This window comes from Ylistrum balloti, unplaced genomic scaffold (genome assembly GCF_031769215.1).
Source record: "Ylistrum balloti isolate Yb309-2 unplaced genomic scaffold, AGI_CSIRO_Ybal_v1 Utg370946, whole genome shotgun sequence".
NCBI classification, from domain to species: Eukaryota; Metazoa; Mollusca; class Bivalvia; order Pectinida; family Pectinidae; genus Ylistrum; species Ylistrum balloti.
The window spans coordinates 184008-211425 of record NW_026782533.1 but is presented as its reverse complement, the minus strand read 5'-3'; the positions used below and the strand labels follow the sequence as shown (position 1 = coordinate 211425).

Genomic DNA, 27418 nt, shown 5'->3' with positions numbered 1-27418 from the left:
AAGTTGGAGAATGTTGAAGGTTATCCTGGCAGATCGATATAGCTTTTGTTTTATGCTTATATGTGAATGGATCAATGAAGTGGTAAAGTCGGTGTAACATGCCTTCCCTGGGGAAGATCTAACAGTGTAACTGTAAACACACAACTACTACTACTACTCTGTGCTACCAGGACACTTTGATGTGCAGCATCTATCTGTTTTATAGCTATTTCAATATTTCATGAGATGGAAGTTAGTCGCATATTTCATTAATACAAGCAACTAGGTCTAAATGTGGTAGATAGTCACGCCAAATATAATTTTATTGTTGTCATTTACTTGTACAGTGAATGTCACAGTTGTACCTAGTTCAGTGCATGTAATGCATGATATACTTTCTATAAGCTTTTACCTGTTATGAAAAGCGTTCCCTGCTGTTATTATGGGAAGATGAACATTTTTTTTGGAAAGATATGACTTGATTTTGATTTCTGTGAACCACTTAAAATGATGTAAAATTCTAATAAATATTTCAAACAGAAGCACAAAATTTTGTCTGAAAATGTCACGCAGGTTTATTTAGGATATTTCTCTTGACTTCTAATTACCATATTTATTATACATTTAACCCATGCCTTGTTATAAACCCATCCGTATCAAGTATTTTAGAATAACAAACGCTGATTTATTGTCATGTAATAAACAGGTATCCTGACTTTTCAATCAATATGTGTCAGACTGATTCACTTTAATATCTAAATCTTGCACTTAATTATATTTGTATTTCTTTGTCTGGCTTGTTCTAAACTGTATCTGTATTTCTTCGTCAGATTTGTATCAAACTGTATGTATTTCTAAGTCAGACTCATTCTTAAATATGTCTTTATTTTCCAGGGTTGTACGTCACCAGTCGTCGTAAAATTTGCTGACACACAAAAAGAAAAAGAACAGAAAAAACTTCAACAGATGAGTGCCAACCTTTGGAATATGTCTGTAGGAAACAACATGACCCCACAGTATCTTTCTGTACGTATTTAGAAATATAGGCTGTAATCCCTTAAAGATATTGCTGTTTGACATAATGAACTGCAGCAGGCAGGACAAAGATCCATTCATTGCTTGAAGTCCATAGGCTTTACTTCAGAGAAACTAGTGGTAACGTAATGTCTGGTTCACCTGCTATCGGTATAACGTGACAAGGTGGGGGGTCCTGCTGGGGGTATTTAGTGGTATATTTCAGTGAGGTATCACTATAAAGTCAGCATACACCAGGTGGCCATCTTTAAATGACCATAGCTGTTGATAGGGCTTTAAATGAGATAAAAACAAAAATTGATTCCGAGTCACTTGAACTGTTATGTAACATTTGGAATTTAATCAAAAGAAATACTGCTCTTTGGCATTTTTTCAATAAAAGTATGAATGCAGAAGAAATACTTAATCCTTGATGTACTGGGATTCAGTATTACTTTTTGAGAAGCAGTTTTCCTTACACCTGTCAAATGTTTATTTCGTTCAGTGCCAGCAAATAGAGTTGAGAATTTTTTACATGAAGAGATAGCGAAAACTGACTATGACGTCTGGCAACAATGATGAATATTCTGTGAAAATATTTTAGCAGCAAATGGAATGTCAATTATATAACTTCTAAAACAGAAGACAATTGTCTTCAGATTTATGTTACAAAATCCTCCCTGAATATAAGTACATGTAAGTGCAGGCCAGAACCAATGCACTTGTACCAGAAAGTGATTATCTCAATAATAGGAGGAAATAATTCACTCGTCACGAAACACTGACACTGATCACTCGCCTTCATAAAAACACCGATCATCATTAAGTGAACGAAGAGCAGGAGGAAAAAGGGCAATTTTTCTAGGCAAAAGAAAAGTCTTAATAGCTTCATAGGAATGAGGAAATATTGCTTGATGGGTAAGAGAGTGTTGGGCTGTCAATTTGTGGTTATGTCACAAGCCAGATCGCAGGGAATCTGATGAAGGAGTGTCGATGATCATTGTGTGTGCATAGTTGTAGCAGGTATTCTAACAAGATTCCTGTTGATGGCATTGCGTCATACATTCAACAGCTTTTTGTGTTTCTATTGGAGTTCAGTGGTGGAGCAGTTGTCGTGTAATTGCCAGGGATAGATTACTGAAGTCGCATGTTTTTAAATCTGTCACGGCCATATGGAAACAATGATTACCATGACATGCAGCAGTATTATATGTTGTATAAGAGGCAGGCAGTCTTTTGTTGTATAGGGTGGGTGACTTGTGGGGCCAGCATCATGAAATACAGCCTCCTACTGAAGGAATGACTATGACTCATTGAGAACTTCCTTCCTGACAAATCTGTTTTCTATCCAAGTGGCCCTTCCACATTGTTGTAGTCACTGGAATGTGTTTGTAAGTCATATTTCTAATTGATCATTGTTAAGAGGAAAGAGGTGGATATACCTGAAGAACATTGTGTAGCTGAAAACAGCTGTGGAGGTTTCTTAATGCAGCCCTCAGAGCCTATTTTCTATTGTGTTAGCTAGAATAGGTGTCATTCATAGACCTCTTATATGTGAAACTCCATCTAAGCATTTTCGTTTTTAGAAATTTTTTGTAATATTTAGCCATCAATGGAAAAATTATTTTAGAATATAGGAGTAAAATACAAAATGATACAAGATACATGACAAACTGGCTAAAAGGATGAGTAATTACTCAGAATAGAAATAGGAAAGTTGAGTAAAATGAAAAACTATATTGAATTGATAAAATGGTAAACATTTTCCTAATTGTCTTGGCAAGCTGAGAAGCACCTGAAAAATCATTAGTTAGTTGTAGTGCATCTGTTTTGCCTGTAGATAATGTCATACTTCCTCCCCATTACCAGATGGAGTGCAGTATACGGTCATAAGGGTATCATTTGTATAGTTGGAGTGCTCAAGGATTCTCATCAGATTAACTGAATTGGTTTTGGAAGTTGAGAGCTATGCATGTGCTACTCTCCTTCTGGTAGTTAATAGCCAGTGAGTTAGGTATAAAGACCACTGAAAGCAGCAGGAGACCTTGTCAGAACCAGGATAGAATTATGGGAAATTAACTAAAAACTCCCAAAACTATGTCCTATATCCCTTGGTGGCATTCACACACTGTTCAGTGTTCTTCATGCTGCCAGGGCACTCTAATTCAGAAACGCCATCGGCCCAGCAGCATACATCCCCCAAAAATATATGGAAAAAATATGGCTCCAGTTCAGCTAATGAGAGAAAGAGCGGTATTATATTTAATCAGGCCCTTTTAGAAAAGTGGAAAGAAATCCTAACTCAAGGGTCACTTGTAATATTTCGGTGGTAGTTTTGTGTGGTTGGTAGATTATTTCTGTGAAATGTCTTTAACAATTTGTTACCTGTTTGGTCTGTCAGATTCCAGAGATGCTTCAATGTTATTATCAGATTTGTACTCTTATACCCAGGAACCTTATATCTAACATACTCTTCATTGCCACATTAATGAGCATCCCTGGTATGAAATAAAGATGAATCGCTCTTTAATATCTAACCTTTTTGAAATGGAATATTAAATGAAAAAGTCATTCATTAGAGTATGATTTGCTTAATGCATAAAAGTTTTATGGCGCAAGCTAGTCAAAGTAACATGGCAGTATACATGTAATAACCTAGCCATGAAAATCCGTGTGAAGATGAATTGGCCATCCCTCAAAAACATTTTCGTTAAGTGGCAAAAGGACCGAAAAAATATTATATCTACATCCAGATAGTATGTCAAAGAAAGTTTAATGTCTTAGTCATTTCAAAAAAGAGAAAAACACTTCTTCAACACTTTGCAGGTTTATTAAGGAAAAAAACTTGATGGGGGGGAGGAAAAAAAAACACCAAAAAATAAACAAAATTTATGTCCATAATCATTGTTTGATAACTCCTAACTTGAAAGACACTAGCCAGTTAACTCCTTGGAAAATTATCTTAAAGAAAAAATCCTCATCTTTACAACTTTGACTAAAAGATAATAAAAAAAACCCATAAAACATGTTTCTCAATGTTTTGATTGGCACAGCATTCCTGATATCCTTTTAGTGTGAAATAAAAATCAAAATATGTTTTTGAATATATATATACAGGTGGTTAATGGACCAGGTATATTTTTTGTTTAAGAAAAATCCAGATAATAGATGTTGACTGTAGGTCCATGTAACTGAGTGAATACAGAAGAGGACAAAGCCACTACAAAGAGAAGGAAACAGTTGCTCGTCTGTAACCCATCTTCAACAGTTCAGATTCAAAAAAGACCTGGCTTAACTTTCAAAGCATTTGATTTAACATTATGAAAATTTACCTGATATTTTCCAGTCTAGCTAGGCCTTCTAAGGCTTGTAAGGATAAAAGGAGCATGTTCTTATCCTCATAGGAGACTAGAATCTACCGCCAAAATCATGTAGTCTTTCTTTTTTGTTCTGACTCTATAGAATATGAAAGCGGGTTGCTATGGCTGTTAGAGAGAAGATGTGGGCGAGTGGGTGTATCATCTTATCATTAAGCAAAGGTGTTCAAGTGCTCTAGTTTTATACAAGGTTGTTACTGTGGAAGTTGATAAAGACATAGATGAATACTTGTGTTATTTAATGAAATCAAGCTATAATTTACGTATCACAGGTGTAGGATGTGAAATAAGAAAAAAAACATAAAGAACGATATGATATTGTAACAGTATCGTTTTATATGTCTACTGCTTAATAAAAGTCAACAAAAAGAACACCAAATCATAAAAAAACAGTTATCACTTGATGCATATGATGCATGTGTATATACTCTCCTCAGTGGAGTTACATCCAGTTAAGGCTAGTTATTGGTAAATGATGTCTTTTTTTCAGCCTTTTGAATCAGAGTGTGTTATGAATCGGTATTCAGGATCTGTGCCCCATCCCCATCATTAGCCGTAGAAAACAAGCACTTTGCATTAGTATGATATATTTTGAATTAATGAGTGTAAGAAAACCCAAAGTCAGCATCGATTACCACACCTGTTCTAATGTGTACATCAGGTGTAGACTGATTAATGATATCCACACAAACTCTGGCAAGGCTAGAAAATCATGTGTTATTTTACTGTTATACATAATTGAACCAAGAATCAAAAAGGAAATTTTGTAAAATGTTTTTGAGGTTGAAGAAGATGTCCAATGTTCCCCATTCACATAATTATGATTGTTGCCATACATCTATGTGCACCTACAATATAAATGCTGTACCCTGCCAAAGGAGGCTTTGAAATGGCATTGCTTACCTAAAGGCAAGTTCTGGTGAGACAGGCATTAATTTGGCGTACATTCACCACATATTTTGCAAAATCAATTTGGGAGTTCCCACAATTCTAGCTTACAATAGTTGCCAGAGTTTGAATCTAAGCTTTTTACCTTCGTTTGTTTTATAATCTGTAAAACTGTTTTATAATTTGTAAAACTGCTTCACAAGTTTCCTTGATTTTTCTGTAGTTTGTTTTGACCACTTAATGACAAGTTTTAAAACCTGAACATAAAATATTCCTAAGATTAAGGTAACAGTGCTTTCAGGATAAGTTTGAAAAATAGGGTAAAAGTATATGACAAGTGAAAATAATTGCGTGTGTAACAAGGTTGAGACTATTTATTGTAATGTTTGTTTAAGGCATACAACTGATCAGTTTACAAGGCTGAATGTGTTGCATTTTTGCTGCTTTTTTGAGGACATATTTGTATTGATTGTTAGATATTTCTTTACTTTGGTTCTACTGTTTCAGCTGCTGCAACAAGCTGCTGCTGCAGGGGGAAACATGGGGATGCTAGCAAACATGAACAATATGGGTAAGTGTTAGGATTGATGGATGTTATATTACCATCTGGCAGTTAAATTGTTGTACGATGCATCACAGCTGATGTTTTAACATTTAAAATTTTTTAAAGAAGTTTTTAAAAAATTTCAAACATTTCCTATGTGGAGTTAAAAGTTTTTAGACGAGGTTTTGCTTCAGAAACGTAATTATTTATTGTGATGCAAAGATATACAATGTGATTGAATGTCTATGCATTAGTTGTGGCAATTCTGAATAATTGTATTTCATGCCACATCAACTTTATTTGTTTTGAAATATAAAAAATGGTCTTGAAACCAAATTTATTATCCATGCCATACAAATATTGTTTTAATGTTAAAGTTGTGATGTGATTGCATCTAAGCTAACAAATAGCAAGAAATGAGTGAGTGTCTGTTGGAATTCTTGTTGATATGTTCAATATCCTATATGAGGTTCTTTTGATTGCTTGATTCTAATCAGGTTTATTACGTTTTGGAGTACTAGTCTGGCAGTAAGCGGGGAAATACTTGAAGTTTTGTGATACAAGTGCTGGTTTGTGGTGAATTTTGAGCTGTGTATGATTCATCTGTACATATTACATACACCACTAGTTTGGTAAAGTCTAGAAGATTCTGATGAACAGGAATGATTTCAAAAGAAAACATTTTGTTTACATGCACAAAAATATCAGAATTTTAATTCAGACATTGGTCACCAGGAATATGACCGTGTTAATAAAATACTTTGTAAAACAACATTAGAGGGTTTGATTCTAGATTTTGTGACCTATACGATCATGTTTGTACTTTCTAGGAAAATAATAGGATAGAAAATTGTTGACCTGAAATAGATATAATATGATAAAGAGAGAAATGAAGAATCTTCTAGATTTTTCATATGTTAGTAAGGAATGCACAGGGAGTTCAAAGTTGTAAGGAAATTCATCTGTTTCAGTGGAATATTTTTTTTTTTTTCAAATTTCTAAAAAAAAAAAAGTTGGATAAGGTATAAACTGTATGCAACATATTATGACATAGCATGTAATAAAGTTATTTTGTTCATCATTTAAATATCTATAGCATGCTGTAAATCAAGATGTATGTGTTACACATGTGAAGTTAGATACCGTTGTCGATGATTTGGCAACATAGAATGTGGGCGGGGAAGGGATAAGGAAGTACTGGATTGCTCTAAACCACAACATGCCAGCAAGCCTTCATATCAACAATCAAAACTGATAGAAATTTACAGCTTTATCATGCTTTGATGTCAGGCCAGAGTACTGCAAATTTGGTCCAAAAATTAAACTGATGTTAGAATGCTGTATTTAAGGGGTATTTTAAATATTTGAAGCAATCCTTTTGAAATTTGAACTGGCTGCTGTTCTGTTGTAAGGATATCATAAATGAATTGTGTTTCAAGAAGAGAATGTGTTCAAAATAGAATTGCTAATCTTTGCTATTTTGGATACATTTTGCTAATGATGATGAAATATTTGAAAAAGCTTTTTGATAGGTGAAGTTGATTTAACATTCATCAGGTAGAATCCATCTATAAACACATGATTATTAATAAGCAGAGAAAAAAATGATTCATGAAGACAGTTACAAAAATTTGAAGGTAGCACTGCACTTCGTTGATTGGAATATCATATTCTTATCATGTGTACGGATGCATTTTACCATAATTTACAAAATGTTTCTAACAGTATGCTAAAAGCTTTGAATTCTGTGATCAATTCAATCAGTGTCCCAGAATACCATTTCAATGATCTTCGATTTGGTATATGCGGTCACTTAACTACCATGCTACAGCTTTTTATTATAAGTTTTTTCTGAAGACCAGAATTATTAAATCAGAATTATTCTCAAGTGAAAGTCATTTCATCCGATTGGATGAGATGGTCGTTTGATGCGTTGTGTTTTAATGTGGTGTTGATATGAGTGTTTTCCTTTTCCTATAGGGCGGATAAACCAAAATGATAACGGTACGGTAATTCTGTTGTAGATGCCTTTATATACTCTCACCAGTCAAGCATGAACAAAAATTTCTTTATTTCTAATGCAACTTTTCATTTTAAATTTTAACTTCTGTTAAATTAAACTTTTCTTTTGGCAGTACTCTGTTAGGAGTAGTTAATGAAGTTTTAACATTACATTAACCTTTGGAAACTGGTGTGTTAAATATGATGGGGGTAGTCTCCAAAACCATGTATTTATAAGTCTACTTTTGTATGGGCAATTCATCTGCTTATCCTTTCTTTCCAACAATTACACAATTTATCCCAATCCATATTTACCCATTAGCTTTACATATAATATGAGCATGCCATTGAGTAAGATATAAAAGCTGTCTGTTTTATACATGTATCAGAATAACTCCCAAACCAATTTTAACCATAATAATTTCAGTGTTATCGAGGCATTATGAAAGTAAGATTATGGATTATGAGCTAGATTTAAAGTGTTAAAGCCTAGAAACCATGTGGATAATGGAAACATAAGGACCTCATAGTGAAATATTGTTTTAAATAAATGGGTTTGGGGATCTTGTTTCCATTGAGAAGGCGGGAATAGTATTTTGAGTGATAAGTTAATGCTTCTTCAAATGTAAAAGAACCTCCAGTTTCCAAAGTGCGAGTAGACCGTAAAATTGTTGTCTGTACAGCACATTAATGATATCATTTATGTATGTGTTATGTATAATGGTTTATCTAGTGACAAAGCATAAGATAAAATGATGTCATATGACTTGAGAAACATTTTGATCGAAGTCGAATTCATTGCAAAGAACAAGAATCTTTTTTGTGAAACTTCATTGATTTTGAAAAAAAATTTACGGTTCCTTTTTGTGATTAAAGTTAACTTGTTAATTTATTTAAATGGTTATTAATGTTCTTTCTATGATTATATTCACTAATTCTATGTGTAATTTTAGAGTATCAAACAGAGATCAATCCATATTTGATAATTTTTGATTTGCTGCTAGTGATTAAATTACTTGAGTTGTAATTGATGTTGATTGACATCTGTCCCGGGAACTGTAACTGACCTGTGGGTACCTTATTCTGCAGGTTCTAATTCTCTCGGCGTCCAGCAATTGCTAATAGCAGCAGCTGCGGCTGCTGCTAGCAACAACCCAGGTATATATATATTGTACATTTGTAGTGGAACTTCTTTTGTATCTAAAAGTTGTTGCTTATATCTATATTTATATATACTTTTTTTTTAATTTCGCATTCTGATATTTATATTCATCCATTTTAGCTACTACCTCTCTGTCCATCTTACAACAGCCTGTGTAACTCAGTAGTCGGACATTTACCTCTAGTTACATTGTGTAGCGGAGCATCCTCTTACTGTTGTGCTCGTAGAACTTCTGTGATGGTTTTCAACACCCTGGACTTACTAAGTCTTGTTGGGGTTTTGTAATCTGTTCTTTTGACGTTGTGCAAGAGACTTACTTTATGCACTAGAACTTTTTTGTTCCAGTCTGTTTGCGAATGCTGTATATTTTTTAGTTTTATATAGTTTAAATATATACTTGACATTTTTCTTCATCAAAATTTGTTCTGAAAGGGGGATTGGGATTTTGGAATTCTTACATTTTTCGAAACGTATCCTTTTCATAGGTTGAATATTTTATAATAATTACATTAATGTCTGTTGCCCATGATAGAAGAAACTCAAGTGATCCATAGCATATTTGAAATTTTCAAGAGTTTAAAGTCTCTTGAGTTGGAAAAGAAGTTTAGTTTTAAATTTTGCACAACACCTTTTCTGTATTTTCATGCAATACAATTTTGCTTATTTCAATGCACATTTCATTCCTTATCACACAGCTTTGTAATAGTTTTCTTCTTGTTAAATATTCCTTAGAATGGGGTTGAATTAAAGCATGCAAGTAACTCAGCACTTCTGTTCAAATCAGTTTGGTTTCCTTTGTTACAAGACTAAGTTCTCGACGTTTCTCTCTAGAATTGGTTAGAAGAAATATTTACTTTGTAATTTTTCTTTCTGGTTTCTGCTTATAACTAAAACCATTGCGCTAGTATATAACTCAAATGCCAGTTTACACTTGTAACGATATGAAGCACTGTAGTGAATATGGGGGGGGGGGAGGAGAGAAACAGAGAGAGAGGGAGGGAGGGAGGAGTGGAAGAGAGAGAGAGGGAGGGAGGAGCGAAACAGAAAGAGAGGGAGGAAGGAGAGAAACAGAGAGAGAGAGGGAGGGAGGAGAGAAACAGAGAGAGTGGGAGGGAGGAGAGAAACAGAGAGGAGAAAAGGTAGAGTGAAAGGAGAGAAGATAGAGAGAATCACATCCAAAAGAACTTTGCAGTGTACCATGGTCACATTGGTAAGGATTCATTCAAATCATGCAAATTATTTTCCATATTTGACAAGGCAAATAATTCTTGTTAATCCATTGACAAAATAAAAATGGAACAATTAATGGGTTTATTTGCTTCAAGTATTATTTCAAATCTAAGCATGTGTAAATTGTGAATGCAATTTTATTAAGTTCATTTCCTTTTCACTTGCTGTTTGATTGTGTTGAATGGCTGGATTTTTATTGATTATTAATATCTTTTGTTTTATTCACTTGTGTTGATTATGTTCAGTTTGATGTCTTGTTTATTAAAATAATTTGATTTTATATGATTTTAATTTGTTTTAATGATCAGTTATCTTGATTTTAATTAATTTAAATGTACATATATTGATTTGTGTGTTTTGTTTGAATTAAAATTGTTCCTTTTTAATTTAAAATGTTCTATGTCGTCGGTAAATTTTGTAATTGTCCTGTTCTTGTATAAATGTTGACCTTGATTTGTTATACGTTTGTACTATTATAATCAAATTTAAATCACATATTTTTCTGTCTTTCAAATGGTATTGTTAAAATTTGTTGAAATTGAACATACAGGAATACATATTATGATTGATATCTTTCACTTTGCATCTGTGATAGAATTTTTTTCTTAGATTCACCATGGTTTCATAGAAGATAGTGCTAGGATAATTTCTTTTTTTTTTTCGTGCAATATTTTGATATCACTCCAAATAGAATAGTGACAGTTACAAAAATATTTCTTTTTTGTGAAACCTTGGTCCGATGTGTAATGATAAAATATATAAATGCAGGTTAAGTTCTGATTGGTTCATGATAATTGGTCATGTGTTGATTTGAAGTTTAACTTGGCAGTAGAGCTGCAGAAGAAGGTGTGATTTGATTTTGATTTCCATGTGTCGTTTATTTTGTGTCTATATCTATGTCATGTCCTACTACAGGATTGCTAGCGGCCCTCGCGGGGCTGAGCAACAGTGCCAATAACTCCACCCCTACTTCTCCCACGACTTCCGGAGCTAACACTGCCACTCGCTCCAACATGGGGTCAGGCCAAGGTACAGGACCGCGCCCACTGACTTAAGTAACACCCTGTCCACCCAGTGTACAAGCTGACCATCAGCTGTGTCAGAGCTACCTGTGTATACTACATATATATACCACATACCATACAAAACTTTTACATGTTGATTTTGTTTTTGTTTTTTCTTATTTTTCATTTTTTGTTTTGTCTGTGTATTCATATAATATTGAGATAAAAGACAGCTTTATTGTTCATATTTGATAGAAATGATTTTGAATTTTTCAAAAAAAACCAGGGAAAAACACTTTCACTGAAATGCCAGTCAGATTTGATCAAAAGTTTTATTTTGAGATTTGAAATGTTACCCCAAAAATATCTTGAGTAATATTTATAAAGCTGTGTTTTGCTCGTTTTATTTTCCACCTTTATACTGCCTGGCTATATTGTACCATTATTTTCTGTTGTTATACACAGATGCATGTTGTACATAGTTTTTGGCTGCACTCTGTTGTTTGGGCATAACTTTTGATGTTTTTGAGAAGTAAAGGAATCATCCTTGTAGTTTTAGTTCTTAATGAGCTTGAAGACCAAAGTCAAATCAGAGATTTTCGCCCTGTTGATGGATTCGCTCTCTTTCCGAAACCAGCCTTAGTATTTTCCCTTATCAAAGAAAAAAACTTAATAGTTAAATTTTGTTGCCAGTGAGCCAGATCTTTTCTTTGTAAAATACAGGTGAAATAATATTGAAAACAGAAAGAAAATATATATAGATACATTTTGAGCAGCTGCAATAAATATCCATAAGATTATCTATAATTTGGTAAGAACATTAAGCTTGGTGAAAAAGAAGAAGTTCTGATAAAACGGCAGGAAATTGGACATGTTGGTACCACCGGAGAATCAATTACAGTTTGTATTTCATTCATAATGCAATCATAAAAAGTACACAGTGATTCATTATTCACCAGTTTCTTTCATCAGCTGTAGCAGCATGGATAATTGGGACGGCTCCTTCCTGGTTATTGGGAAAGAATTTGACAGTATCTAGGCGATATGAAAGAAAAAGAAACTTTTCTTGAATCAAACCTTTGATGGTTCCTCTATAAAAAAGTGAAAGTTATGCCTTAACTAATCTAAAGCCTTTTGAAGTCTCTTCATTTCCTAAAACAGATCTGGATTGTGTAGAATGTGTTGACCAGATACTCACTGGCTATATGATGTCTGTCTTTGTGCAGTTGTATTGTCTGGATGTCCGTCACTGTTTGCATGTCTCTTTATTAGTACATTACTTTTCATTTTTAGTTTCCAATGCTTTTTAGGTATGTTTGCTGTGTTATACGTGAAATTCTAGCGACAACATTTCCGTAACATTTATCTCATCTCCACAATAGAAAGCGTATTTGAATAAAAAAAAAAAAATCAATGGTTTTTCAGAGCATGAATACTGCTTTAAACGTAACTAGTATCATTTTCAATTAGTGGTTTATGAATGAGAGTAGAAGAGATTATGAAACTCTTATAATTTCATTACCAAAACTTTTGGTGTGAAATATACAACACCAACATTGAAAATTTGGGTGGAATCTTTGTATCCACACTTCATGCAGACGTGCCACATGATATATATATACGCCTGATTAAGTTCAGTGTGCCAAGCACAGTCAGATATATTCTTTTCCCAAAGATGCACATATTCATGTTTGTGCTAAAGTATCTGAAAAAACATTTTGTGAAAATTTGTGCCTTAAAATCCATGGAAATGGCAATGTTTAAAGTAGAAATGGGCTAAAATGTATAATTTTACAGTTTGAACGTCCTGAAAATTGAACCTTTTTTCAAACATTTTCTCAGGTTGATGAAACTTATGGCTATTGTAGCCATTCAGTGGAGTTATGAATTAGGTATTAGTGGAAATATGGAGCTAGCTATGAACTTCCAGATTCCTCTAGTTATTGGACTCCTGCATGGTGCTGTCATGTTTTGAAGAATTTTACTTCAGTCATGCTTCTCTACGCATATTAAAAATTCTTACTAATTTCAGTTCAAGAAGTAACCATTTACAGTTGGTAACCAAGAAAACACTTTACTAAAGAAGAGATGTTTTCCTTTCTAAGATATATATAATATCAAAACTATGTTATTCAAAACTACATATACTGTACTGTTACATCTGACTGGAAAGAATATCTAATAGGGTTTACACATACTCTTCATGATTTTGAAAAAAAAAAATTCTTAATGTTTTCAATCAAATATCGGTAAAGAACATCAGTCAAAAATGCCAGTTGTGTGGTTTGAAGTGATGCTTACATTTTGGCCATTTTGTTTTACTGTTTTGTTTTCAAAACTGGTACAGCTTTAAAATATTAGCATCAGAAAACTCAAAATGATCTGTTGTTTAAATTTTCTTCTTTTTTTTTTTTTTTTTGTGCAAATATTTTTATCAATATCCCAATTCCAATTTTGAAATAATTTGATCTCAGATGGAATTTGATTAACTGCATGCCAGAGGAATGCATTCCAGCTTATCAATGTTATCATCATTTGCTTAATTACAAAATTAACTTGTCCTGTTATGTAACAATATGCATCCTTTGTTTCACATTATTATTTCTGGTCAAATTTTGGCTTTTACTTTTTTTAAATAATTTAATTTGGCGGATGTTTCTTTAGTTTTATTTTGTTTATACTAATCTAGCATAGAATGTTAAAAAAATCATTGTATTTATAGTGTTAGAATAATATGTTAATAAAATGCATTTTTCGAAGTATGAATGAGAATGTTTCCAATAATAGAATTAACTTGTTAATCGAACATGGAAATAAATTTGCATGTAATTTAAAAGGAATTTTGATTGATACTGAAGACAGGCTTAATGTATGAGCAGGTTGTTTTCACAGGGATGGCAGACATGAACAAAATTTGTAGATCAAAAAAGGGTGAAAGACAATCAGCACGGTATTTACTGTGAATAAATGTATCATACATGTTATTGTTTGTTTGCTTGCAGGTGATGGGGCATCAAACAATCTTCATTTGCAGAATCTGCAGAGTTTGGCAGCATTAGCTGGTGCAGCAAACAATGCAGGTGAAAATCATACCATGTTTTTAGCAAGAAGGGCAAGACTCGAGAAAATGGTGACATTAACTCATGGCTGTGGCCAGAGATTATTGATATCCCTCAAACTGATCTTCCTCTTCCAGCTTTCTAAACTGTCCATTACATAAGATTGTCTTATTTGTGTCACAAATGAGCGACAATCATGGGAAATGAAATTACATGTTTACAATCCATAACTTATAAGTTTTAGCATTATAGTGGATAGTTTCTCTAATAACATTCAGATTGGTGGTTAAATGTTGCTGTTTAGAGGTTCTAAAGAATGTGTCCTTAAGTGTTGTAAGGGAACAGATACCCAAGAAACGAAGATCTTTCATATATGTATTATATAAACCTACATCACCTAACTGGTCAGTTATCCAGTGGAGGTATTATTAACCTCATGAATGGCCCATTACTTGTGGGGGGGGGGGGGGGGGGTAATATTATCCTGTAAATATTGTACAAAAAAACTTCATATTAATATTCATTTTAGTCCAAATCTCTGGTTAGATAGCTTGTTCAGAATTGCAATATGAAAGCAATTTTTTTTATAATACTTGAGATAAAATTTCTTTTAACTAAGTGGGGAGGTGCATGTATTCAGCATTTGATACTGTTGTACATGCCACTAACAACCCAGTGTTATTTCCTGCCAAAAGCAAACTCATGTTGGGAAAATGCACATTATGAATTTGGCACAGGGTAAGATATTGGAAATCCAATACTGTTTTATATGGATTTGGTTGGGAACCACTGAAGAAGCATATTTTAGTTGACAGAAAAAGAAAATTGAATTAAGCGAAAGTATCTGAGGTCATTCGGCGTGTTTGATTTAACTGAAAATTACATGATCACTCTATGGTCGGATTCCTTTCATTTAAGTACAGATACACTGGATTTGCCTGGAAAGATTCTGTTCACAAATAACTTGGCTTTAATCACTTGTAATGAAGTGTGTCCATTCTGGGAGCTTTGAGGGAAAATCTCAACATTGCTTATCCCTTAGTTGGAGCCCTTCTTGAGTTATTGTACAGATAAACACAGCTGTAAAAATCTCAATGGCATTCTGATGCTTAAAGATTCCTTATCAAACTTCAATTTCACTAGTGTATTAATACTTTAAGATACCTGTCTGGTATTTCTTTTACGTATTTTAAGTATTTATGCTTTACCTATTTACTGGTTTATTAGCCAATTTACGGTAATGAAACTTTTTAATACTTAAAGAGTCTTCCTCTTGCTACAAAGTAGGAGCTTCATGATTCATTTTGTTTTCAATTTTACTTGAAAAATGATGACGTTTCACTAATGAATACCTAATGAGTTTACCCTATTATGTAGGTTACGTAAATAAGATTACAGAAAATGCCCGTCTTGAATTTAGTCTACCTGACGAGGTCATTTGAAATTGTTTCTCATCATAACTGTACTGGATGACTTGGTTTGACGTTAATTGAAAACAGGAAATGATCTTAAGATTTGATTGGAAGTTCCTCATATAAGTTGAAAGACGGCATTGAAGTAAGGCACTCTTTATTGTAAGAAGATAAAAATGTTTTTTGTGTTTTTCGCAGGTGCCCTTAACACACTAGGGATGCAGAATTTAGCAGCATTAGGGGCGACAAGTTCAGCCAATGTATCTGGTAAGGTTTTACACCATTAATTAGTTACAAATAGACCCTTTATCTAAGGATTTCCAACGTGTGCATTTTAGAAATTCCATTAATTATCCTGGAATGAAAATATTTGAAGATTTTTGTAACGGCAAACAGAGATGTTCTGCAGATTTGTATTTGTAAAGGACAACATAATAGCTAATGCTTGTTTTATGAATTTAATTTTAGCCCTACTATGAGATCATTTATTGCTTTATATATATTGTGCAGTTGCAAGATAATGGAACGTTCTATATCATAAGGTCAAGGTCTCCTATCACATTGTCATGGTAACAAGGGCAGTAACTCCCTGTTTAGGATCACATGTTCAGTCACAAATGTCAAGGTCAGAAGATCAATTTTAGAGATAGAAACCACTATTTCACAAATTTATGGTCACTGGACTGAAAGAAATCCCTGCATCTTCAATTCAAGTTTCTTTCTTAGTAAATTTAAGCCATTATTCAAACTATATTGTGACATGAGAAAAGTGAAATGAAGAAAAAAAAAATCTGAGGTTGATCTGTACATTCTTGAATAGATTAAAATGTATCTGACAACTGACTTTGCTAATAAATAGAAAGGATCATTATGATATGTTATTTTAAGATATGCCCTCTCTCGCGTTTTAAATGGGGAAGTATTGCAATAGAGTTTTTTTACCATATAAAATGGGTGTTTCAATATTCTAGTTCTACACTCTTGAACATTGTGCCAAAACATTGTACAATGCATGTGCGACTGGTGCACATGATTAAACTAGACGGATATAAAACTACTAACTTTTCCTCCATATGGAGGCAGCTTGGCCATAAATGAGCAGAACTTTTTTTTGGATCGTGCACTTGAGATGGGAGATCTTCCTTGTGAGCATTCAACCGTGATAGCCATATCAGACAGAGGCATGTTGCCCTGTGTGTTTATTTACAAGTCTGTGTCGGGTTCAGCTGTCTTGTTAGGTATCACAGATGTAGTATGACCTTGATATACCCTTGTTGTTCTTAATCACTGACTACCCAGCAATCTGGCTTCTGAAACTGTACACGTTCCAATTTCTCAATCCATCGAATGCTTTTCTGAATCCATCAAATGCTTAAGGTAGTTGTTCATAGATTGCTGATATGATGTTGAAATGTTTCACAAAAACTTAATGAGGAAAACTTGGGTAACATGCTGTAGATAAATTGTTTAATATTAAAAGCATTAGGAAAGAAAGAGAAGATATAATTAGGTCTAGAATGAAGTACCTGATGAGGTTGTTGTACTAGCCATGGGAAAGAAGACCTAGTGTAATTAATGTCTATCACGTTGGATATCTGGCAAAGATAAGAAAGGTTACAGAAATTAAAGGGTTGACTTGACCTGTATGTTTTGGCAAAGTTTAGCTTATCATCGGAGCTGGCAATAAGAGATGGCTGGGCAAAGCTTCATGCAACCTATGCCAAATGAACAAGGTTTTATCCGCTCGTATTTGAATGTAATTAGGTTACTAGCTTCTTTTGCAGTTAGATAACAGTTAAATTTGTAATTAAGGACAGTTTCTGTCTGTTGTAATTCATGTGTTCAGTTGAAAAGAAAGAAAAAGTGGAATTTTTGTCTAGTTGAAATATTCAATTCAATGAACAGAAATTGTTGCTAGGTAGTTAAGGTGACAACAATAGTTAATTTTGTAAAATGTCTTCTGAAGAAATCATATGTTGGTATATGTTGTTACGTTTTATGTGTTGGTTGATCCGCCATTCTTCTCAGACTTGTAGCCTCATTTCCAATTATTAGAACATAAATTGACTAGGTTGGGATCTACAACATAAAGCAAAAACAAAAGAATGGGAAAGGGGTGGGGGGGATCACATTTAAACGTTCTGTGTTTGATCGATCAGTAATCAGTCATGGATCATTTAACAGTGATGATTGATGACAAATATTTGATAGAGCTTCCCACTAACACTAGTTAGATGAGTGATTTGTTTCCACAGCCTTTCCTCACCGTGGTGGAGGACAGTTAGGTGAGGCCCTATTACTGTTGTCAGTAGTACTGTGATACTGTATATATAGACTGTTGTACATTGCCCTCACAGGCACCAATTGGGCACACCAACCACGAAATTCTATTGTGGTGCGAATATCACCTGTTATATAGTAGTGAATTTGGAGATGTTTCTCTGTGTTATATATAGAAGTTATCCCGGAAATTCACAGTTTATGTTGTGTATATATATTTCTATTTTTAAAAACGGAAAGATTGTTAATTAATATCAATTCATTGTGTTATTTTTTTGCCCTGTTATCTGTGATGTGTGTTGTGTGTTGTGTATGCTAAAATTTCTGTATTGTGCACTGTCTGTCAGTGATTGTCAACAGCGCATGGAATTTTCTGTTCAACTTGTATATAGATACAAAAAAAAACCAGTGCTGTATAACATATGGACCAATATTGGCAATAATATTCACTTGAGCAAAAATAAGTTTGGAAATAGAATACAGCCCATCGTAAGTGTTCGTAATAGACCTATTGAGTGATGCGTCACTATTGTATATAGGTAGGTGGGAATGTTGAGTAACACGTACTTGTAAAGTTACGTAATCCTGGGTACCACATATGGTACAGGCTGGTATATGAAGTGTTTAAGCATGTTATATTGGGTGCTGTCAATTACATGTAGAGTATCTCTATATTCTTTTCTCAAGTGTCAGTTGCTGTGATTAAGGGAAGTAATTCTTTTCATTATTTTTGCTCAGAAAACATATTTTTAAGATATTGAATGTCAAATTAGGGTAATGTTTCCTTGCAGCACTGTTGCACTGTTATAAACATCGCAGAAAAACATACTGCCATAGAACCTCAGCACTCTTACATAACATAGCTCCTGTTTTATTTGGCCTTGGTTGTAAAGTTAACAAGAAAGTACACTTTATAGTTAGATTTGAGTTTAAAGATTGTCATTATTTATAGAGTATAAAACCCCAAAATTATTCAAAAGGATTATTTACCTGAAACTGCAAAGGTAATCAATTTATTTGGGATTGAAGTATGTGATGTTACATTTGTTTGTGTGGATTTCTGTTGTGTAGTAGATTGGCCAGGTACCTGGTATTGTTTAATGTGGAGTGTCATTCATTGTGACAGGGAACTGTTTAGAAATTTCTTCAGTAATTTGATACAAACAGAGTTTGTTTAGGGGCAAGTATTTGACAAATTTTTGATCTGGTACAATGAAGTCATTATAAAAATGATTATAAAATTTTAATTTCATAGGATACATTGATGGAAATCTGATTATCACTGCTTCTTTTTCTCCCAGCTGAACAAGCAAATTTTTAGTTGGTGTTTTTCCCTACCATTACAGTGGTATAACATTTGTTTATGATGTGACACCATTGTCATTTATGTGTATCATACAGTAATGTATATGACTGCATATATGTGACAGGAGCCCAATTCTGCAAAAAATGTCACCTTGGAGATTGATTTGCAAAGTTTGTCTAGGAATAATGTACACCTGTGTTGTAAATGTGTTGTTGAAATTGACTGATTCCTTGCTCTTCTTTTTCTCTGTTCAGGCATTAATTTGTTAACATCTTTTGTTGTTATATCTTTACAGGTTCATTAGGCACTACATCTAATTCCCTGGCTGGAATTACAGGCCTACAGAACTTTGGCAACAATAACTTATCGTCCAGTGGCATGGCTAACAATATGAATGGTTTAGGCTCCAACCCCAGCTCGGGTATGGATGCCCTTAGTCAAGCCTATTCCGGAATCCAACAATATGCAGGTTTGTCGGGTTTACTCAGTCCAGGTAAAGGTTCGTTTCATCTACTTTCTTCATTTTTTCTGACAGGTGTGCTGGTTGGATGTTTGTGCTTGACTTCTGCTGTGGTTGAAACCCAAAGTTGGAGTTATTTCCCTTGATTGGGAAAATTCCACACATCTCCTTCAGTTGCAGTTTCTATTTAACACAAATACATCAACAGAAGCAGTCAAAATTTGTAGTTCTTGAAACAGTCAAAGGGAGATAACTCTAATATCAGGCTGTCATTTTGCATCTTGTGGATGATAGTGCTGAGTTTTTGTGGAGTTTAAAAAGTATATTGTCTTCTTTATTTTTTGCAGATCACTAACCAGATAATTTGTCAGAGTAAACAATCAACACTCTTCACTTAGAACCATTTAATAAAATCACTTAAGAATTATAAAATTTATAAAAGTAGCAAGAAATTATGACTATAAAATCACACACATACACACCTGTTTGAATTCTTGTTTTATATATTGCAGTGGAATAGGTAATGATCAGCTGGAATCATACAGTGATTAAGAATGTTTTCGCTTTCACTTGAACATTGAAAATTAATGTGAAATGAAATTGTGTGCATTCCTGATGAAGATTGTTGATTAATTGTGACAGGTTTTGGCTGTATGTCCGTCTGTTCATCCTCAGCTGATCTGATTGTTTGAAGCACAGTATTGCTGCTACAAAGCCATGTGTCAGACACTTGGACATTCAATTCATATTTTTAAAAAAGTACTTTATCATAAAGGAAGTCTAAATATTCGTTAAAATTGTTCCTAAATAAATTTTGTATTTCAACTATTTTTTGTGAAGATTACTTGTATAAAATTCTCATAGCATGGCAGTTAAATAGTCCAGATGTCTTGACACATTGATGGCTATTTTACACCAGTTGTTAATCTTACCTTTGTAGAACTAATTTTGATTGTTGAGAGAAAGAAAATCGGGTAAAAAAAAGTGTTTGTGAATGCTAGTTATGTTTACTGTGGATACAAAATGAGAGAAAAAAAAAATGCATTTTGACATAAAAGAAGAATAATAAAAAACAAACAAATAAAAAAAAAAGATGAAAAAATTTATCAAAATTAGTTTCATGTTCAGTAATACACTTGGTTGTAGAAAAAAGAAAACTATTTCAAGCTATCTGTGTGGAAGTCTCTCTTTATCTCCAAGGCAAATTGTATAAAGAGGTTTTATGAAGGCATTAAATAGGTTTCAAATAGGGAGAGCTAGCTACTGAAAATGTGGGGAGTTGATATGTATAAAGTATCAGGTCTCTGGGAAATGATTGTTGTCTTTCTCTGTCCATGTGAATGTGGTTGCTTTGTCTTGGAGGGGTCAAAGGAGGGCACGACTGGAAGTGACAGGGTATGTGTGTAAATTTAAGGGAATGTCTTTTAAGGGGGCTATAAAAAAGGTAGGATTGTGCCTTGAGGATCTTGGAAGGCCTTGAAATAGTAGCATTTGGGGAGTTTAGGGAGAAAGGGCTTGTGTGGAGAGGGAGGGCTTATCTTGAAAGGAAGGGTCTGTCTGGAGAGGGAGGGCTTATTTTGAGCGGAAGGGCCTGTCTGGAGGGGAGGGCCTGTCTGAAGGGGGAGGACCTGTCTGAAGGGGGAGGGCTTATCTTGAGAGGAAGAGCCTGTCTGAAGAGGGAGGGCTTATCTGGAGGGGAAGGGCCTGTCTGGAGAGGGAGGGCCTGTCTAGAGAGGGAGGGTCTGTCTGGAGAGGGATGGCTTGTCCGGAGAGGAAGGGCTTGCTTTGAGAGGGAGGGATGATCTGGAGAGGGAGTTATTGACTGGAGATAGGGCCTGTTCAGAAAGGGAATGCCTGTCTGGAGAGGGAGATTATATGATTATGTCTGAGGAGGAGACTTTTACTTGCGATGACTGACTGATAGATACACGCCAAGTGACAGTGTTCGTTTTTGCCACCCAGTTATCTGTTGGTTGTTTGGTACATGCGTTCTGAACTAGTGTTGCATGGGGTTAGGCTATAACTTGTGTGTTAAGTCTTGAGTCTGGTTTGTGCAATATCAAGTCTGCATGACCCATTCATATATAGCTATGTGTACTGGCTCATCTTTTGCTGCACACCTTGGGTGCCCTATAATTACCATAGTTTGTGTATGCACTTTCTCTTCATCTTCTTCAAAACATCATTTTTGTTTGATTTATTTGTAATTATTTGTCTTATTCAATATCTCATTTGAAGTTTAAAAAAAAAAAAAAAAAAAAAGAAGTAAAAAAATCATTCAGTAAACATTCTGACTTGATATTAGTAGAAACAGATCCATTGCCTTAAGTACTTAATTTATTCTAATTTATTTCTAATGTAGAATGAAAACAGAATAGTAACCAAAAATAGTATTTGCACATTTATATAACCTTTGCTTCATTTTTTATAATTCCAAAATTTGAAAAAAATATTTTCAGTTTTATCAATTTTCATGATTTCTTTATCCATTTGGAATTTCATGAAATGGAGGTTATGGTATTTGATCACTGTAACTTTTGATTGAATGGAATATATTTGGAAAATATGGAAGAAGTGAATTTTCGCCTGTATAAATGTGCAAATGAAATCTTGTTTGTTGTAATTGTTTTAACTTACTTATTTAACGTCACACCACAATAACAGATCAACATGGTGGTAGGCTGTGGATACAGTGTTACCTAGTTGTATATACTTATGTGGCATATGGCTTTATTACCTTATACATAGATTTCCTGTTTTAACCTTCAACCTGAGCTGAGTTGCCCAATTGCTTCAACATGTTTTATACCTGTTTGAAATTATACAATTTTGCATTCTGCTTTAAAGTGTGGTGATGGTCAGTTGTTCAATGTTATATTTCTTTAGTAAAAAAAAATTGGTCAAAATCTGCCATATTTAAAATGGTCAGTGTGTAATTTGTGGATTAAGCCTTTACATTTGACTGCTTTATCCATCAGTGTTGGGAACTTTCGATCTAGTGATGCATGTATACAATAGATAAGACACAAAAAATATATATGTTGAACAGGACCAGACACCATGATAGAGGAAAGTTTGATTAAAAAAAGACATTAAGAAAAATTGATATATGATATTTTTTCATAAACATATATGCTGATAGAGTGTATAAAATTCTTATTTCTTGTTAAATCATTTAATAAAACTTATTGACAGAGATGGTTTTTCCGAGAAAGAAATCTGAAAATAAAGAAATTGAATTGGATTGGATCTAAAGATTCTTTTGTGGAAAATAAATATTTTTGTTTGTTTACTGAAATCTACCTGTGTAAGTAGTGAAGTAACCATGGTTGTGGTTGTTTTCAGCATCCTTCCCGAATGCCTTTGGTAGCCAGACAGCACAGCAGCTGCAGCAGGCAGCTGCCAACTCACCAGCAGGCAAACAAACAGAAGGTGAGTGATCTTGACAGTGTTTATGCTTATATGTCTTTGTTATACATCCCAGACATTTAAGGAAAGATGACATTTATACTGATAGAATTCCTAAATACAGTAATAATGAATTATAGATGCAGTAACAATGAATTATAAGATATATTCACATTATTCATATTTCAGTAGTGTTGACAAAGTTACTTCTTGTTGTTGATAACTAGAATAGTATCCTGAAATTATCATTTTTTTGGTCATTAAGTAATTTTTATTTTCCGTAGTCATTTTACTGTAAAGCTAGATCACATCAACTTTGAATAATTTACTGACATAAGAAGTGAAATGTCTACTGTGATATATAGGTAGTTAGTGGTGTTTTACACAGAAAACAGTCGCACTATACTCCTGAAAGACATGCTATGTTGAAAAATCATGTGTATGGTTTTTATGGAACTTACAAAATGGAACTGACACTGGTGATAGATATGTATTTTGTTGCTCTTGGCGTGTGTATACCAGTGTTGGATATTAATACCTTGTCCTGTGTACTGTGTTAATGAATGTTTGAACCGTTGTAGAAATTGTGTTGATTATCTCATGTACCATATTTCCTTGAATAGAAGCTGTCTCAAGAAAACTGAAGACCGGCCTCTATTCAAGGAATGAGGGTAAATACCAGTTATATAACTACTAACTCATTCTTTATATATATTTATATACATATAGCAGCCAGACATTCATTTCTCCATGAGGCTGACAAGAAAGCTTATCTGATTGGTCAGAACATCTAAATAAACCAATCATTAGGCCAGTTCAAACTCTGCCTTTTGAAATGTTACAAAAAATGTAAAAATCTCTAACAATTTACTAACATATATGATATTGACCTCATTTATCTACAAGAAATCATTCTGTATTCCATGACCAAAAGTTTTCTTTTATAAAGAGAAGTAAATTTCAATGTTCAATTTATATTTTAGGGATAAAAATAATAATTATTTTTTTAATTAAAGATATTTTATTATAAGGTTTCTGTGTTATACAATATCACAGTAAGAATCTTATGTAGTCCTGTAGTACAGAATGTGTCTATGGAATAACTTGCTTTAATTCTGCTTCTCTCTTGCTGCTTTAGGTCCTGACAGCATGCAAACCTATCACCTCTTCACATTCATCTTCATGTCACCTCATTTCTTCTTTCTTCAATAGATTAGAATGACGATGCCTTCTGCACATCTAGCGACCATTTCCTTGTGTCTTAGGCAGACCCGGTGCTGGCGATATGATTTTAAAAATTGATTTCTGTACATCAGTCACACTTCATAGATCATCTTTAGAAAATTATATTTAATCTTTCATTTTGATGTGAAAATTAAAACATTTTTTATTTGATTAAAACTTTTTTCTTCTGAACTATATGGTTGATTTCAAAGCCTTTATAATGGAAGTGCTAAGTATATGAAAAATTGAATTTATCAAGTATAAACAAGACTACTATTAGAAACATTATTGTATAACCAGTCAACATGGAACATATTTTGCTAGCAATTTCCTACCTAAAACGTATGATAAATATTAGGATTTCTTTTTTCACAGTTTTCAAAATTACTATAAATGGGATAATGAAGTTCATTGCTAGTATTTGTAGATTTCATGCTAGAACTATATATGATATTTATTTGTTAAAAGTTTTATCCAGTTTTTGTATTCCACAGTGTTTTTATTCATTGATCCAGTCTTGTTTCGTTTTGTGAAGTGTCCCGTTAGCAAGTGTCTGCCTTGTATTAGTGTCGGTGGAACAGTGATGTCAAGCTTTACGATTATGTGTTATTGCTGTGTTGACAGGTCCAGAAGGTGCTAACTTGTTCATATACCACCTACCTCAGGAATTCAGTGACCAAGACCTAATGCAGACCTTTCTGCCCTTCGGATCAGTGATTTCTGCTAAAGTCTTCATTGATAAGCAGACAAACCTCAGCAAGTGCTTTGGTGAGTCCCTGATTCAGGATGAACCTACCATAGAATCATGTTAATTCACAAAAAGGGGATTCTGAAAGATTAAGCTTTCAAGCAACGTTTAAAATAGCTTTCAAAATTATAAAAAGTGTTTAAAACCCCATTAACGTCATCATCAATCACAAGTCTGTTTCCAATACTGTCAAAATGTTTAGTTATGAATTTTTTTTAGTAGGAGCCTTTACTAACACTACTCTACTGGTTGGCAATAAATCTCTGCCTACTCTTTAAGTCGTTTACTTGGATCATGTCCGTCCTAAAAGATTGTTTTGTCTCTGTTGTGTTTTTTGTATGTTACGTTTTGTGTTATGCGTAAGATGTGCATACTCATGATTGTTGTTGTGATGTGTAAAATGGCTGATATTTACAGGATTTGTGAGTTATGACAACTCTGTCTCGGCCCATGCTGCCATACAGGCCATGAATGGGTTCCAAATTGGAATGAAGAGGCTGAAAGTGCAGCTCAAACGACCAAAGAATGACAGCAAGCCGTATTGATAATGTCCGACTGTTGTAAGTTTTCAGCTTCTCTCTATTGACTGATGCTCTAAACACCACCTATCATTGCCAGTTGTTCAGTAACTTAATGACAAAAAAAAACAAAAAAACAACCCAAATCCTGCTTTTAAAAAGGCGATTGGTATGGATCCTGTTCATAAATTCAAAAAGATGATGAAAGATTCCTAGAATGAACAGCGGGCAATGAAGGAAATTTGACAAGTTTGAATAATGTCTTTTCCATGTCAAAGGTAGGTGTTCATGGAATGAGCTGGATATTAAATTCACTGATAAAAAGGTAAGAAGCTCCAACTTTGAGGTGAAAATTTATTTTAGTTAAAGTATTTTCAGAATTGAGTCTGCTGATAAACTAAGTCCAAAAATGTTAAGAATGGTGGGTTTTCTGTTTAGATGAAACGTTTTCATAATAGGTTCTGCCGTAAAACTTAAGTCCAAAGACTTGAGAATGATAGGTTTTCTGCGATTGAGCATCACAATGTGTGACAGGCATCAAAGGTAAGGCAAAGGTAGGTTTTTTGTTTTCTGAATACTTCTACCTCCTGTGACCAGCCAATAGTCGGGGAGACAAGACAGCTCAGCAGTATGTTGTACTGGCTACAAGGGAAGGTGACTGGTGCAAGATGGCCGCTTTGCTGGAGGAGATGGTTTTAAGTTGTTTGATGATGTGTATAATACTTGCCTAGGTTTAATACTGGGTGTTTGAGGCTTGGACTATAGGTGTAATATGTCTGTGGTGTAACCCATGTTTTGTACCTGTGTGCATGCTCTTGTGTCACAACTACACCAGCTTGATGTGCACATCCATTCTCTTAGTACATCTGTACTCCAGATTATACATATCATACATATATTGTTCTTTTTCTCCCCAAACTACAAAACAGAGAAATTATCATTTCTGATTGAAGTGTTGAACCTGATTTAGAATGGGATTTTATCCAGTATACAACATTTTGATTACTTCTACTCAACTACACTATCAAACTGAACATTATGTTGTTAGGCCAGTCAGATCAATGATATACAATAGAGGGAGAGGATGAGGCATTACCAAACTTTTGAGAAGAAAATTTTATCACGGTTTTGGGAGAAAACTAAATAAGTGTAATTATAAATGGTTGAGTCTGATTTAAACTTATCCATTGTTTGGCAATAATATTATATGACAAGTTATTTGTTGGAGAACTTTCTTGTAAGGGCTGTTCCATTACTAAATTTAAGGGGGAGAACAAGGTTTGTGAGTCGAATTTCCAGGGGATCAGGATTTCCAACTGAACTAAAAACCTCAATCATATACTCTCATATTTGGAATAGCTCATCAGTGCAGGATGATGTCATTCGTAGTTGTCAACATGACATCTGTATGATGGGGAACAAATAAAAGTTTACAAGAAAATCTTTACAGTATTTTGAACTGTATAAAAAAAATGTTTAAATGATTTGTACCATAGGGAATCATTTTCACAGTTAACATTAAAAAAGTTGTTTTACTGTGAAGAGATTTGTTCCCCATCATTTTGTGCTTCTACTAACACCCTTACACCAGCTGGGATTGGGATGGGAAGGCAACCTTTGTCCTTCTTTAGTGTGTTTGTTTGACCTTGTACAACATAGATTCACAAATTCTGTCACCTTGAAACAGAGGTTGTGTATATCTCCTCCCTTGTTGTGCTAGTTCATGTTGCTATGAACCCAAACTTTTTTTCTGTTGTTTTTCTTTCCTCTGTTTTATTTTGCAAGGCTCTGCTTGACCCTTTTC

General features: G+C 33.9%; 1 protein-coding gene across 6 annotated transcripts in view; it reads left to right on the top strand.

The window, feature by feature from the left end:
* LOC132559591 (CUGBP Elav-like family member 2) overlaps window positions 1-27418 on the top strand; it is a 78071-nt gene that overhangs the window by 43201 nt on the left and 7452 nt on the right. For 2 of the 6 annotated variants that reach the window (XM_060224225.1, XM_060224220.1), the window contains exons 7-18: window positions 874-1005; window positions 5766-5829; window positions 7783-7806; window positions 8893-8961; window positions 11111-11224; window positions 14202-14279; window positions 15869-15937; window positions 19552-19755; window positions 23062-23148; window positions 23748-23795; window positions 24973-25116; window positions 25514-25656. In XM_060224225.1, the coding sequence (XP_060080208.1) occupies window positions 874-1005; window positions 5766-5829; window positions 7783-7806; window positions 8893-8961; window positions 11111-11224; window positions 14202-14279; window positions 15869-15937; window positions 19552-19755; window positions 23062-23148; window positions 23748-23795; window positions 24973-25116; window positions 25514-25641 (1161 nt within the window). In that variant the 3' untranslated portion in view covers window positions 25642-25656. The remainder of the gene's footprint in view (window positions 1-873; window positions 1006-5765; window positions 5830-7782; window positions 7807-8892; window positions 8962-11110; window positions 11225-14201; window positions 14280-15868; window positions 15938-19551; window positions 19756-23061; window positions 23149-23747; window positions 23796-24972; window positions 25117-25513; window positions 25657-27418) is intronic. The other 4 variants (XM_060224222.1, XM_060224223.1, XM_060224224.1 and 1 more) reach the window with 4 other exon arrangements.